This window comes from Aphelocoma coerulescens, chromosome 22, assembly GCF_041296385.1.
Source record: "Aphelocoma coerulescens isolate FSJ_1873_10779 chromosome 22, UR_Acoe_1.0, whole genome shotgun sequence".
NCBI classification, from domain to species: domain Eukaryota; kingdom Metazoa; phylum Chordata; class Aves; order Passeriformes; family Corvidae; genus Aphelocoma; species Aphelocoma coerulescens.
In genome coordinates, this window is record NC_091035.1 from 1,257,662 (window position 1) to 1,271,921 (window position 14,260).

At 63.4% G+C, this 14,260-nt stretch overlaps 2 protein-coding genes across 7 annotated transcripts in view; one reads left to right on the forward strand and one right to left on the reverse strand.

Annotated features, from left to right (window-relative positions):
* KANSL3 (KAT8 regulatory NSL complex subunit 3) overlaps nt 1–3,164 on the reverse strand; it is a 22,899-nt gene extending 19,735 nt beyond the window's left edge. For 5 of the 6 annotated variants that reach the window (XM_069035322.1, XM_069035321.1, XM_069035317.1 and 2 more), the window contains exons 1-3: nt 2,910–3,164; nt 1,648–1,818; nt 442–532 (exon numbers count right to left, since the gene is read on the reverse strand). In XM_069035322.1, coding sequence (XP_068891423.1) covers nt 442–532; nt 1,648–1,818; nt 2,910–3,154 — 507 coding nt within the window. In that variant the 5' untranslated portion in view covers nt 3,155–3,164. Of the gene's footprint in view, nt 1–441; nt 533–1,482; nt 1,498–1,647; nt 1,819–2,909 lie in introns of those variants that run through there. The other variant, XM_069035323.1, reaches the window with a different exon arrangement.
* On the forward strand, nt 3,153–12,056 carry LOC138121613 (fer-1-like protein 5). The gene is made up of 21 exons (XM_069035307.1): nt 3,153–3,356; nt 3,490–3,653; nt 3,855–3,982; nt 4,217–4,272; nt 4,352–4,443; nt 4,524–4,632; nt 4,707–4,844; nt 4,918–5,046; nt 5,122–5,184; nt 6,192–6,242; nt 6,888–6,964; nt 7,282–7,397; nt 8,156–8,235; nt 8,461–8,529; nt 8,653–8,696; nt 9,281–9,357; nt 9,453–9,529; nt 9,882–9,995; nt 10,079–10,226; nt 11,123–11,247; nt 11,961–12,056. Exons 1-21 carry the CDS (start codon nt 3,153–3,155, stop codon nt 12,054–12,056), a joined length of 2,157 nt encoding a protein of 718 aa, XP_068891408.1.
* The last annotated feature ends 2,204 nt before the right edge of the window (nt 12,057–14,260 follow it).

Sequence of the window (14,260 nt, forward strand, 5' to 3'; positions counted from 1 at the left end):
GAGGTTGAAGGGAACCCTCACAGCATCCAAAACTTCCAAGGGGAAGTTCTGATCCCTGCTTTGTGTGAGGGACAGAGCCAGGCAATGGTTGGAACGGGGCCAGGGCAGGGTCAGGATGGATTTTGGGAAAGGTTCTTCCCCCAGAGGGTGCTGGGCACTGCCCAGGCTCCCCAGGGAATGGGCACGGCCTCGAGGCTGCTCCAGGAGCGTTTGGACAGCGCTGCCAGGGATGCCCAGGGTGGGATTTTGGGGTGTCTGTGCAGGGCCAGGGGTTGGATTAACGATCCTGATGGGTCCTTCCAGCTCAGGATATTCCACAAAAATCACAGCTGAGAGAAGCTCAGAGCTGCCTGTTCCTTAAGGTTACACGACCCAAGGGCCAAAGTTTCCCTCCTGACCGCCCCGTGTTTCCTGGGAAGGACGGACAGCAGCCCCTCTCACCCCTTCGTTGGCCAGGCGAGCCAGCCTGTCCGACTGCAGCGCTTTGTGGATCTTGTTGAACAGCTTGTTCTGGGCCATGGTCCAGCCCGTCCTGTGGGGACAGACACAGAGGGGTCAGCCCCAAAACAACCAAACCATTCCTGGCTGCATCGAGGCCTCGGGCTGGAGGGGTCCACAGGCTGGAGTTCATGCACATCCTTGCTTCCTCTGAGGTCGGAATACGGCTGAACTGAGGATCCACGTGGAACCCAACAACTCCCCGGATCTCCCCCTGTGCTGGCCCTGCTGGGGCACCTCCCATGCTGGGGTCAGTTCTGGCCCCTCAGGACAAGAAGGACACTGAGGGGCTGGAGCGTGTCCAGGGCACGGAATGGAGCTGGAAAGGGGCTGGAGCCCCAGGAGAGGCTGAGGGAGCTGGGAAAGGGGCTCAGCCTGGAGCAAAGGAGGCTCAGGGGGGACCTTGTGGCTCTGCACAAGTCCCTGACAGGAGGGGGCAGCCAGTCTGGAATTCCCAGTCTGGATTCCCGTTCCCTGGCATTCCCAGCCCACCTGTGGATGTGCTGCTCCCAGCCCAGATTCCCAGCCTGGATTCCCTTTCTCTGGCATTTCCAGACCACATTCCCACTCCCTGGCATTCCCAGCCTGGATTCCCTTTCTCTGGCATTTCCAGACCACATTCCCACTCCCTGGCATTCCCAGCCTGGATTCCCTTTCTCTGGCATTTCCAGACCACATTCCCACTCCCTGGCATTCCCAGCCCGGATTCCCTTTCTCTGCCATTCCCAGCCCGGATTCCCATTCCCTGGCCTTCCCAGCCCACCTGTTGCTCCTCTCAGACTGGATTCCCACTCCCTGGCATTCCCAGCCTGGATTCCCTTTCTATGGCATTCCTAGCCCAGATTCCCATTCCCCGGCATTCCCAGTCTGGATTCCCATTCCCTGGCCTTCCCATCCCACCTGCTGACGTGCTCCTCCCAGCCTGGATTCCCATTCCCCGGCATTCCCAGTCTGGATTCCCATTCCCTGGCCTTCCCATCCCACCTGTTGACGTGCTCCTCCCAGCCTGGATTCCCGTTCCCTGGCCTTCCCATCCCACCTGTTGACGTGCTCCTCCCAGCCTGGATTCCCGTTCCCTGGCCTTCCCATCCCACCTGTTGACGTGCTCCTCCCAGCCTGGATTCCCATTCCCTGGCCTCCCCATCCCACCTGTTGACGTGCTCCTCCCAGTCGTCGGGCGGCGGGGGCGCGTCGGCGTCGGTGCGGGCGAACATCACGTGCCGCTCGCACTCGTTCATCACGCTCCGAGCCTTCTGGTTGTCGTAGAGCGGCACCGGCGTGGGCGTCACCGTCTCCACGTCGATGGGGACATCGGCCTCCCTGCCAGCGACACGGGGTGTCACAGCGAGGATGGGGCTCTGCTGCGCTCGGGGATGGGAGGTTTGGGGGATCCAGGGGGTTTGGTCGATCCCACCCGACTGAGCTGGGCCAGGGAAGGGTCAGGATGGAATTTGGGAAAGGTTCTTTCCCCAGAGGGTGCCGGGCACTGCCCAGGGAATGGGCACGGCCCCGAGGCTGCTCCAGGAGCACTTGGACAGCGCTGCCAGGGATGCACAGGGTGGGGTTGACCCAGGGACCTGGGTACTCCTGGGCCATGAACTGGCTGCCCCTGGAGCCCCCAAACTGAGCCCCTGGACCTGTCCTGGACCCCCGAAGTGATCCCCCTGAAGCCCCAAACCAATCATCCTGGATCACGAAACCAAGACTCCTAGAGCCCCAAAGCAGAGACACTCAGAGCCCCAAACCAAGACTGTGGCCCCTGGACCCCCTGGACACCCCAAACCGAGACCTCTGAACACCCCAAACCGAGACCCCCGCACACCCCAAACTGAAACTCTTCACCGCCCCCCTCCCTCCATCAGGACCACCCCCAAGGCCCTCAGGGCCCCAAATTTCCCCCTCACAACTCCTCCACTTGCCCTTATGACCCCCCAACTCCTCCTTCACAGCCCTTCCCCGCCCCTCAGGACCCCCACAGTCCTTAAATGGCTCCCCCAGCCCCACAGGACCCCTCCCGTTCCCCCTCACAACCCCCTCAGCCTCACAAGACCCTTCACTCTCCCCTCACAGCCCCCTCGGCCCCACAGGACCCCCTCCTTTCCCCTCACAGGCCCCAGGACCCCCCCAATTTCCCCCTCACAGCCCCCTCAGCCTCACAAGACCCCCCACTCTCCCCTCACAGCCCCCTCGGCCCCACAGGACCCCCTCCTTTCCCCTCACAGGCCCCAGGACCCCCCCAATTTCCCCCTCACAGCCCCCTCAGCCTCACAAGACCCCCCACTCTCCCCTCACAGCCCCCTCGGCCCCACAGGACCCCCTCCTTTCCCCTCACAGCCCCCTTAGCCCCGCAGGACCCCCCCAATTTCCCCCTCCCCGCCCCTCGCCGTTCCCTCCGCCGCCCGGGCTCTCACGGGGCGCTGCCGAGGTGCCTCCGCGGGGTGAGGAAGAGGAGGCGGGCGGGCCGGGCGGCGCTGGCGTCGGGGTGAGCGCTCCAGGGCTTGGCGTAGCTGTGGTCGAGGCACACCAGGTCCAGCTCCCGCTCGTGCGCCGACAGCTGCAGCAGCAGCGACGTGCCCATCCTGCGGGCCGACCACTGCAGCTCCCGCTCCCTGTCGCGTTCCCTGTCGCGATCGCGGTCCCCGGCGCGCTGCGACATGGCGGGAGCCCCGCCCCCTTCCCACCCCTCACCGCCTCCCCTCAGCGCGCCTGCGCTGGGCGCGCTCCCGCCTCCCCCCGCCCCTCAGCGCGCCTGCGCCGGGCGCGCTCCCGCCTCCCCCCCTCAGCGCGCCTGCGCGGGGCGCGCTCCCGCCTCCCCCTCAGCGCGCCTGCGCGGGGCGCGCTCCCGCCTCCCCCTCAGCGCGAGTGCGCCGGGCGCGCTCCCGCGGCACCGCCGAGTGTCCCCGTGGGAAGCGACCCGCGGGGAATGTCCTCGGTGCGAAGGGACACTGGAGGCTCATCCAGCCCCTCACCGCCCCGTGGGCGCTCCCGCAGGGTCACGGAGCGTCCCGCGGGGGGACACGGGGACGTTACCGGGTGGCAGAGCCGCCCGCGCCGCCGGCCGCCGTTGGCACGCTGGAGCACGGGAGCCCAACCGCCGTGCTGCTCGCCAGAGGGCTGATGGCACCCGGGGCTCGCACACTGGTGGCAGCCCCGCGGTGAGAAACCTGCGGCAGGTGACAGCACCTCGGGGGTGGCACCTTGGTGGCACTCCCTTGGTGGCAGCACCTCGGGGGTGGCTCATTGGTGGCACCCCCTTGGTGACAAACCTGCAGCCATCGCCGGTGACAGCGCCTCGGGGTGGCCCATTGGTGGCACTCCTTGGTGTCCGCACCTCGGGGTTGGCATCTTGGTGGCAGCCCTCGGCGGCAGCTCTGTGCCCGGTGCCAGCGCTCCGTGGCCATGTTGCGGTGCCATGTGGTCGCCGTCCACATTCCCGGGGCCTCTGGCTTCGGTCCCGGTGTCCTGCTGTCCGTCTGCTTCCGAGGTACCGTGGGGGTGCGGGGCTGGGCACACAGCGGTGGCCGTCCCCGTGGCACAGGGTGGCACCGGCCATGTGGCATTGACCATCGTGGGGTGGCCTCGCCGTGTGACGGGACGGTGCCAGCCACACCTGGGGACAGCGCTGGGTGTCCCTGTGCATGGGGCCAGTGCCAGGCTTCCCGTGGCACCCCAATGTCCCCACCCTGAGGTGCCACCACCCCCTTCTGTCCCCACACAGGCACCTCCAGGAGAACCCGGGTGGTGCCCGAGGAGCGCAGCCTCGCCTGGAATGAGGTGAGGTGACCCCGGGGTGACCCGTGGTGGCACAGGGACACACGGGTCACCCCCTGACCCTTGTCACCTGCCCCCTCAGGAGCTGGTGTGGCCGCTGGACACGTGTCCCCTGAGTGCCACGGACACGCTGAGCCTGCGCCTGCGGCGCTGGGACCGCCCGGTGCCCCAGGGGTGAGTGACAGCCTTGGGTGGACACCCCGAGGTCACCCCCCTGAGCACGGCCACCCTCACCGTGTCCCCCTCTCCCACAGGGACCTGGGTGCCACCACGGTGTCACTGGACGAGTTGGTGGCCAACCCCAGCCTGCCGATGGCCCTCAGGGACATCCCACTGCTGGACCACCGGGAGCGGCGCACGGGGGTGAGCCCCCACCCCACCCCACAGCACCCCAGGGTGTCCCCGGGCGCTGTCCCCGTGTCACTGTCCCTTTGCAGTGCACCGTCACCTTCCGCTGCTCCTACGACCCGCACGGCGCGGCCGGGGACCTCGGTGTCACCGCGCACGGACAGGTGGCACTGGAGCCACCCCGCTGCTCCGGGATGGGCCCTGCGGACAGGAAGGAGGATTTCCAGGTATGGCACCCACGGGTGACACCCGGGGGGGGTGACGTCCCCTCCCGGCCACCACGTCACCGCCACCCCGCAGGTCCGGGTGAGGGTCATCAAGGGCCGCCAGCTGCGGGGCAAGGACATCAAACCCGTGGTGAAGGTCCTCATCGGGAAGCAGAACTTCCGCACCCGCAGCCGCACCGGGAACAACCCCTACTTCAATGAGGTGACACCGGCGAGGGGACACGGGGACAGCCAGTGTCCCTCGGCCTGCCCTCACCGTCTTCGGGCTGGTTTTTAGGTGTTTTGCCAGAATTTCCGCCAGACGCCCGAGCAGCTGGTGGCACAGCCCATCCGGGTCCAGGTGGGAGCGGTTGGTGGCACTGGGAGGGACACAGGGTGACAGGGACACAGGGACACAGGAACAGAGGGACACAGGGACACAGGGACACAGGGACACGGACATAGGGACACAAGGACACAGGGACACAGGGACACGGACATAGGGACACAGGGTGACAGGGACACAGGGACACAGGAACAGAGGGACACAGGGACATAGGAACACAGGGTCACAGGGACACAGGGACATAGGGACACAAGGACACAGGGTCACAGGGACACAGGGACACGGACATAGGGACACAGGGTGACAGGGACACAGGGACACAGGAACAGAGGGACACAGGGACATAGGAACACAGGGTCACAGGGACACAGGGACATAGGGACACAAGGACACAGGGTCACAGGGTCACAGGGACACAGGAACAGAGGGACACAGGGACATAGGGACACAGGGACACAAGGACACAGGGACACAGGGTGACAGGGACACAGGGACATAGGGACACAGGGACACAAGGACACAGGGTGACAGGGACACAAGGATACAGGGACACAAGGATACAGGGACACAGGGTCACAGGGACATAGGGACACAAGGACACAGGGACACAGGGTCACAGGGACATAGGGACACAAGGACACAGGGACACAGGGACAGAGGGACACAGGGACATAGGGACACAGGGATATAGGGACACAGGGACACAGGAACAGGGACACAGGGTCACAGGGACACAGGGTCACAGGGACACAGGGACATAGGGACACAGGGATATAGGGACACAGGGACAGAGGGACACAGGGACATAGGGACACAGGGATATAGGGACACAGGGACACAGGAACAGAGGGACACAGGGACACAGGGACATAGGGACACAGGGATATAGGGTCACAGGGACATAGGGACACAGGGACAGAGGGACATAGGGATACAAGGACACAGGGACATAGGGACACAGGGTGACAGGGACATAGGGTGACAGGGTCACAGGGACAGCCGTGTCCCCTTCCCCGTGACAGGTGCTGCGTTCATCAAACATCTGCACCAAATCCGTCATCGGTGTCTTCGAGGTGAGGGGTGGAGGGTTGGGAATGGGGGACCGGGAATGGGGGATCGGGAATTGGGTGTTGGGAATGGGGCATCAGGAACGGGGTGTTGGGAATGGGGTGTCGGGAATGAGGCATCAGGGATGGGGTGTCGGGAATGGGGAGTCTGGAATGGGGTGTCAGGAATGGGGGATCAGGAATAGGCATTGGGAACGGGGTGTTGGGAATGGGGAGTCTGGAATGGGGTGTCAGGAATGGGGGATCTGGAATGGGGCCTCAGGAATGGGGTGTTGGGAATGGGTCTGGAATGGGGCATCAGGAATGGGGTGTTGGGAATGGGGGATCGGGAATGGGGCATAAGGAACGGGGTGTTGGGAATGGAGGGTCTGGAATGGGGCATCAGCAATGGGGGATCGGGAATGGGGCATCAGGAATGGGGGATCAGGAATGGGGCATCAGGAATGGGGCGTCTGGAATGGGGTGTTGGGAACGGGTCTGGAATGGGGCATCAGGAATGGGGTTTTGGGAATGGGGCGTCTGGAATGGGGTGTCAGGAATGGGGGATTTGGAATGGGGTGTCAGGAACAGGCACTCAGGAATGGGATTTTGGGAATGGGGTGTCGGGAATGGGCCGTCAGAGCGCTCTCACCCCCTTTGCCATTCCCACAGCTCGACGTCGGCACCGTCTACTCTGCCCCAGGTAACGAGAGGGTTGGGGTGACGCTGGGTGGCTGGGTGACACTGGGGTGACACTGGGGTGACGCATTTTGGGGGCTGTTTCAGGCAGGCCCTGGTTGGGGTTGAACCGGTGATTTTGGGGGCACACGGTGCGTTGTGGGGGCTGTTTCAGGCAGGCCCTGGTTGGGGTTGAACTGGTGATTTTGGGGGCACACGGTGCGTTGTGGGGGCTGTTTCAGGCAGGCCCTGGTTGGGGTTGAACTGGTGATTTTGGGGGCACACGGTGCGTTGTGGGGGCTGTTTCAGGCAGGCCCTGTCCCGGGGTGACCGCGGGGTGACCCTGTGGGGTGTCTCTGGTGACACCCCGGGGTCCCCGCCGTGCCAGGGCGCAGCCTGAGCGGGAAGTGGCTGAGCCTGCGGCACCCGCGGCACCGCGACGGCCGCTCGCAGGGCTTCCTGCAGCTCAGCCTGGCCGTGCGCCGCGCCGGCGAGCGCGCCCAGGTGAGCCCCCCGCCCTCCCCCGCACCCCAAAAACCCTCCCGGGGGGGTCCCCACTGTGCCACCCCCTCCGCACCAAGGAGCAGGAGAAGCCGGCGGGGGACGAGGACGTGGCGGCCGACCTGCTGCGGCCCCCGGCCGGCGGCACCGCGCTGCTGCTCCGCGTGTTCCGCGCCGAGGACCTGCCGTGGGGTGGGGAGCCCGGGGTTTGGGGTGGGGGAGGATTTGGGGACCCCTCTGGTCACCATAGGGTGGGGACACTGGGATTTGGGGACCCCTCTGGTCACCACAGGGTGGGGACACGGGGGAGGATTTGGGGACCCCTCTGGTCACCACAGGGTGGGGACACCAGGATTTGGGGTGGGGGGTGGGTTTGGGGACTCCTCTGGTCACCTCAGGGTGGGAACACTGGGATTTGGGGTGGGGGAGAATTTGGGGACCCCTCTGGTCACCACAGGGTGGGGACACCGGGAATTTGGGGTGAAGGGTGGATTTGGGGACTCTCTGCTCACCACAGGGTGGGGACACTGGGATTTGGGGTGGGGGAGGATTTGGGGACCCCTCTGGTCACCACAGGGTGGGGACACTGGGATTTGGGGTGAAGGATGGATTTGGGGACTCTCTGCTCACCACAGGGTGGGGACACCGGGAATTTGGGGTGGGGACCCCCTGATCGCTGCAGGGTGGGAACCAGGGGACATTTGGGGTGGGGATGGATTTGGGGACCCCCCAAAATCTCCCTGCTCCCCATCACCGCGCAGCGGAGCCACCGCGGCCGTGCCTGGGCGGCGCCAAGGGCTCGCTGAAGGTGTCGGTGCGGGTTGGCTTTGGGGGCAGGACGGTGAGTGCTGGGCGGGTAATGGGGGTTCTGGGGGTGCTGGGCAGGGAATTGGGGGTTCTGACTGGGTTCTGGGGGTGCTGGGCAGGGAATTGGAGTTCTGAGTGGGTTCTGGGGGTGCCGGGTGGGTAATGGAGGTTCTGGGGGTGCCGGGCAGGGAATTGGGGTTCTGATGGGGTTCTGGGGGTGCCGGATCCCTTTGGGGTCTCACACCTTTCCCCACCGCAGCTCTGCACCCACGGGGTGCCCCTCGATGCCAACCCCGAGTGGAACGAGGTTTTCTTCTTCCCCTTGCGGGTGAGGAACCCCCCCTCCCAGCCCCACGCGCACCCCACTCCCCCTCCCCCGAACAGGGGGACCCCAAAAAGTGGGGACGGCCCCATTTCCACACCTACACTCGGCGCTGTTGTGTCCCCGCAGCTGCCGCCCATCTGTGACGAGATCCAGCTGGAAATCCTCCGGGGGTGAGTGGGGACAGCCCTGTGGGTTTGGGGACAGCCCAGTGGGTTTGGGGGACACCACACCGGTTGGGGGACACTCCATTGGGTTTGGGGACAGTCCCGGGTTTGGGGGACAATCCTGGGTTTGGGGGACACTCCATTGGGTTTTGGGGACAGTCCTGGGTTTGGGGGACAATCCTGGGTTTGGGGGACACTCCATTGGGTTTGGGGGACAGTCCTGGGTTTGGGGGACACTCCATTGGGTTTGGAGGACAATCCTGGGGTTGGGGGACACTCCATTGGGTTTGGGGGACAGTCCTGGGTTTGGGGGACACTCCATTGGGCTTGGGGACACTCCATTGGGTTTGGGCGACAGTCCTGGGTTTGGGGGACAGTCCTGGGTTTGGGGGACACTCCATTGGGTTTGGGAACAGCCCAGCTTTGGGGACACTCCATCAGGTTTGGGGACAGCCCCGTGTTTGGGGGACACTCCATTGGGTTTGGGGGACGCTCCATCGGGTTTGGGGACAGCCCCATGTTTGGGGACACTCCATTGGGTTTGGGGGCCCCCCCACATTCGGGGCACCCCTCACCATGGCACCCCGCAGGTCGTGCCGCAGCAAAGTCCTGGGCAGGGCCACCCTCAGCCTGTCCCAGCTCTACCGGGACCGTGACGAGCTCGAGGGTGAGCGGGGTCACCTTGTGGGGTCCCCAGCAGCCAGACCCCCTCCCCATCCCGAGGAAGACCCCAATCCTGAACCCCCTTTTCTCTGCCCCCAGAGGGGACCCCCAGTTTCTTCCCCTCCTTCGGACCCAGCTTCCTGCCCTTCTACGGACCCCGGCCGGACGCTCCCAGGGTACGGAGCAGGTGGTTTTTTGGGGGGGGGAAATGGGGCATTTCTGGGGAAAACGGGGAGTTGTTGGGGTAAACTAAGAATTTTTGAGGGTGATGGGATGAAAAGGGGAAGATAGAAGAGAAAAGAGGATGTTTAGAGGGGGAAACGGGATGCTTGGGTCTGTCACTCTGGGTTTGGGGAGTGGGAAAGGGAGTTTCGGATGTTTTCAAGGACAGTGGGACATTTGGGGTGAACACAGGGGGAAGGGAGAACGGGGCATTTGAGGGGGGAAAAACAGGGAACTATTGGGGCAAATGCAGGATTTTTGGGATGAAAAGGGCACAACCCCACAGAGCCCCTCCTGGTTTCCCAGGACGCCGGGCTGGTTTATCGGGGCCGGGTGCTCCTGGAGATCTGCACCCACCTGGGGAACCCGCCCGGCCGCCAGCGCGACACCGTCACCCCCCTGGACGTGGAGCGGGCACAGGTGGGGCCACGGGGCCACGGGGCCACGGGGCCACCCCCGCGCCCCAGGGCACAGCTGAGCGTTTGTGGGGTCTCTCCTCGCAGCGCAGCCGCCTGCCCCGCTGCCAGCTGGGGCTCTGTGGGGTTTTCTACGCGGCCACCATGGTGCCAGGCGGCCCCGAGCCCCTGCGCCTCGAGCTGGGCATCGGCAGCGCCGCGGCCGCCACCGAGCAGGGGCTGCCCGCCTTCGACGGTGAGCTGGGGACACCGCAGGGGTGGCAGCGGGGGCTCGGTGCCATCGTCACCACCCCACCCTCAGCCCGGGCCGGGATGCGGGAATGGGGGCGGTGAAGGCGTGGGGGAAACGCTGGGAGTCGTTCATTGCAGCTGTGGGGTGCGCTGGGCGGCACCGCGGGTTTGGGGACGGGCATGGGGTGGCACCCGCTGGGTGATGTCGCCCTGTGGGTCACGGGATGCTTTGGGGATCTTGGATAGCCCGGGAGGTCACGGCTGCCGCTCACCAGCGCGGGCGACTCAGCGCCGACCCCGATTTTCCCGATGTTTTCCCCGATCTTCCCAATTTTTTTCCCGATTTTTTCCTAATTTTCCCCTGATTTTCGTGATTTTTTCCTGATTCTTTCCTGATTTTTTTCTGATTTTTCCCGATTTTTTTTCCCCAATTTTTTCCTGATTTTCTCCTGATTTTTTCCCCGATTTTTTCCTGATTTTCCCGATTTTTTTCCCCAATTTTTTCCCAATTTTTTCCTGATTTTTCCCTGATTTTCCCGATTTATTTCCCAATTTTTCCCTGATTTTTTCCCGATTCTTTCCCAATTTTTCCCCGATTTTTTCCTGATTTTCCCCGATTTTCCCCAATTTTTTCCCAATTTTTTCCCGATTTTCCCCTGATTTTCCTGATTTATTTCTCGATGTTTTCCCAATTTTTTTCCTGATTTTCCTGATTTTTTCCTGATATTTTTTCCCAATTTTTTTCCCCCGATTTTCCCGATTTTTTCCCCCGATTTTCCCGATTTTTTCCCAATTTTTCCCCGATTTTTCCTTGGTTTTCCCGATTTTTTCCCGATTTTTTCCCTGACTTTTTTTCCCGATTTTTTCCCGATTTTTTCCCGATTTTCCTCCTGATTTTAGGGAACCTCTACCACCACCTGCCGTGGTTCGGGGACAAGCCGGTGGCCGCTGTCACCTCGCTCTGGGAGGACGCCGGGCACCGCTGGGACAGCCTGAACCTGCTGCGAGCCCTGTGCCAGCGCCTGGTGAGCCCCCGGCCGGGACGGGCTGCGAGTGACCCCAAATCCCCCTGGGATGGGGTGGGGTGGGATGTGACCCCAAATCTGGGTGGGAATGGGGTGGGACTGACCCCAAATCCGGGTGGGATGAGGTGGGATGTGACCCCAAATCCAGGTGGGAATGGAGTGGGATGTGACCCCAAATCCAGGTGGGAATGGGGTGGGACTGACCCCAAATCTGGGTGGGATGAGGTGGGATGTGGTCCCAAATCCAGGTGGGAATGGGGTGGGATGTGATCCCAAATCCAGGTGGGATGGGGTGGGATGGGACCCCAAATCCGGCTGGGAATGGGGTGGGATGTGATCCCAAATCCAGGTGGGATGGGGTGGGATGGGACCCCAAATCCAGCTGGGAAGGGGGTGGGATGTGATCCCAAATCCAGGTGGGATAGGGTGGGATGGGACCCCAAATCCGGGTGGGAATGGGGTGGGAATGGGATGTGACCCCAGCTCCGGGTGAGATGGGCTGGGATTGACCCCAAATACAGGCGGGATGAGGTGGGATGCGATCCCAAATCCAGGTGGGAATGGGCTGGGATTGACCCCAAAGCCGTGTGGGAATGGGATGGGATGGGATGGGATGGGATGGGATGGGATGGGATGGGATGGGATGGGATGGGATGGGATGGGATGGGATGTGACCCCGAAGCCGTGTGGGAATGCTCTGGGGTCGTTCCCAGGAGCGGAACGTGGCGCAGCTGCGGCGCTGCCGCGGGGACGCCGCGAGGGCCGTCGGGGCGCGGCTGCTGCGGGAGCTGGCGCGGGACTGCGCGTGAGCCCCGGGCCACCCCAAATCCCCCAGAATCGGGGGCTGGGGAGTCTCGGCAGGGGGGAAATGGGGTCCGGCAGGCGGGGTTTGGGGAATTTGGGACCCTTTGGGGGACAGCGGGACGGTCTGGAGGGCAGTGGGACATTTGGGGTGGGGATGGGGTGAGGGGGACAGGGAGTATTTGGGGGGGAAATGGGGTGAGGGGGACGGGGGGTATTTGGGAGGGAAATGGGGTGAGGGGGACGGGGGGTATTTGGGGGGGAAATTGGGGTTTTTGGTGGGAGGATGGGGCGTTAGAGGGGAAAATGAGGCGTTTTGGGAGTGGATGGTGGATTTTAAGGGTGAAACTGGAGATTTTGGGGTGACCTTGTGGGGTTTTGGGGTGTCTCAGGGAGTCCCTGGCTGGGCTGATTTTGGGGTGACGCTGTGGGGTTTTGGGGTGTCTCAGAGAGTCCCTGGGCTGGGGTCATTTTGGGGTGACCCTGTCAGATTTTGGGGTGTTCCACGAAGCCCTGAGCTGATTTTGGGGTGACCCAGTGAGATTTTGGGGTGTTCCACGAAGCCCTGAGCTGATTTTGGGGTGACCCAGTGAGATTTTGGGGTGTCTCAGGGAGTCCCTGGCTGGGCTGATTTTGGGGTGACCCTGGGGGATTTTGGGGTGTCTCAGGGAGGCCCTGGCCTGGCTGGAGGCCCAGCCCACCCTGACAGCTCTGGACCAGCAGCTGCGCAGCTCCCGCCGGCTCCTCCTGCGGCACCTCGGGCGCGTGGCCCGCGAGGATCCCGAGAAAACGCCGGAATTCCACTGGGACACGCTGGGAACGGCGGCCGAGGGGTGGCTGCGACGCGCGGCCGCGGTGGCCGTGGAGGTGGGGAATTGGGATCAATAAAATCCCCCCCAGAGTGGGAGATTGGGATCAATAAAATCCCCCCCAGAGTGGGAGATTGGGATCAATAAACGCCCCCAGAGTGGGAGATTGGGATCAATAAAATCCCCCTCCAATGTGGGGAAATGGGCTCAATAAAATCCCCCAGAGTGGGAGATTGGGATCAATAAAATCCCCCCCCCAAAGTGGGGAATTGGGATCAATAAAATCCCCCAAAGTGGGGAATTGGGATCAATAAAATCCCCCAAAGTGGGAAATTGGGATAAATAAACCCCCCCCAGAGTGGGAGATTGGGATAAATAAATAAAACCCCAGAGTGGGGGATTGGGATCAATAAAATCCCCCAAAGTCCCCGTGTCCCCCTGTCCCTATGACCCCGTGTCCCTGTGACCCTGTGTCCCTATGACCCCGTGTCCCTGTGACCCCATGTCCCCGTGTCCCTGTGTCCCCGTGTCCGTGTGACCCCGTGTCCCTGTGTCCCCGCAGCCCCAGGCCGGTGTCCCGGACGTGCAGCTGTGGCTGCTGCAGGGCCAGCGCCGGGTGGGCTCCGCGCGTGTCCCGGCCACCGATGTCCTGCACTCGCCGCGCGGCCCCGGCGCCTGCGGCCGCCTCTGCGGGCGGATCCACACCCTGTTCCTGGTGGGAGCTCCCGGTGGCCCCTTGGTGTCCCCCCACAGCCCCTTTGTGTCGCCCCAATCCCCTTGTGTCGGCCCCAATCCCTTTGTGTCGCCCCCAATCCCCTTGTGTCACCCCCAATCCCTTTGTGTCGCCCCCAATCCCCTTGTGTCCCTACAGCCCCCTTGTGTCACCCCCAATCCCTTTTTGTCCCCCCTCAGCCCCTTTTTGTCCCCCCAATTCCTTTGTGTCCCCACAGCCCCCTTGTGTCCCCCCAATCCCTTTGTGTCACCCCCATCCCTTTGTGTCTCCACAGCCCCCCTTGTGTCCCCCCAATCCCTTTGTGTCGCCCCCAATCCCCTTGTGTCACCCCCAATCCCCTTGTGTCCCCCCAATCCCTTTGTGTCCCCCCAATCCCCTTGTGTCGCCCCCAATCCCCTTGTGTCCCTACAGCCCCCTTGTGTCACCCCCAATCCCTTTGTGTCCCCCCAATCCCCTTGTGTCCCCCCAATCCCTTTGTGTCGCCCCCAATCCCCTTGTGTCGCCCCCAATCCCCTTGTGTCCCTACAGCCCCCTTGTGTCACCCCCAATCCCTTTTTGTCCCCCCTCAGCCCCTTTTTGTCCCCCCAATTCCTTTGTGTCCCCACAGCTCCCTTGTGTCCCCCCAATCCCCTTGTGTCCCCCCATCTCCTTTGTGTCCCCCCCCAGCCCC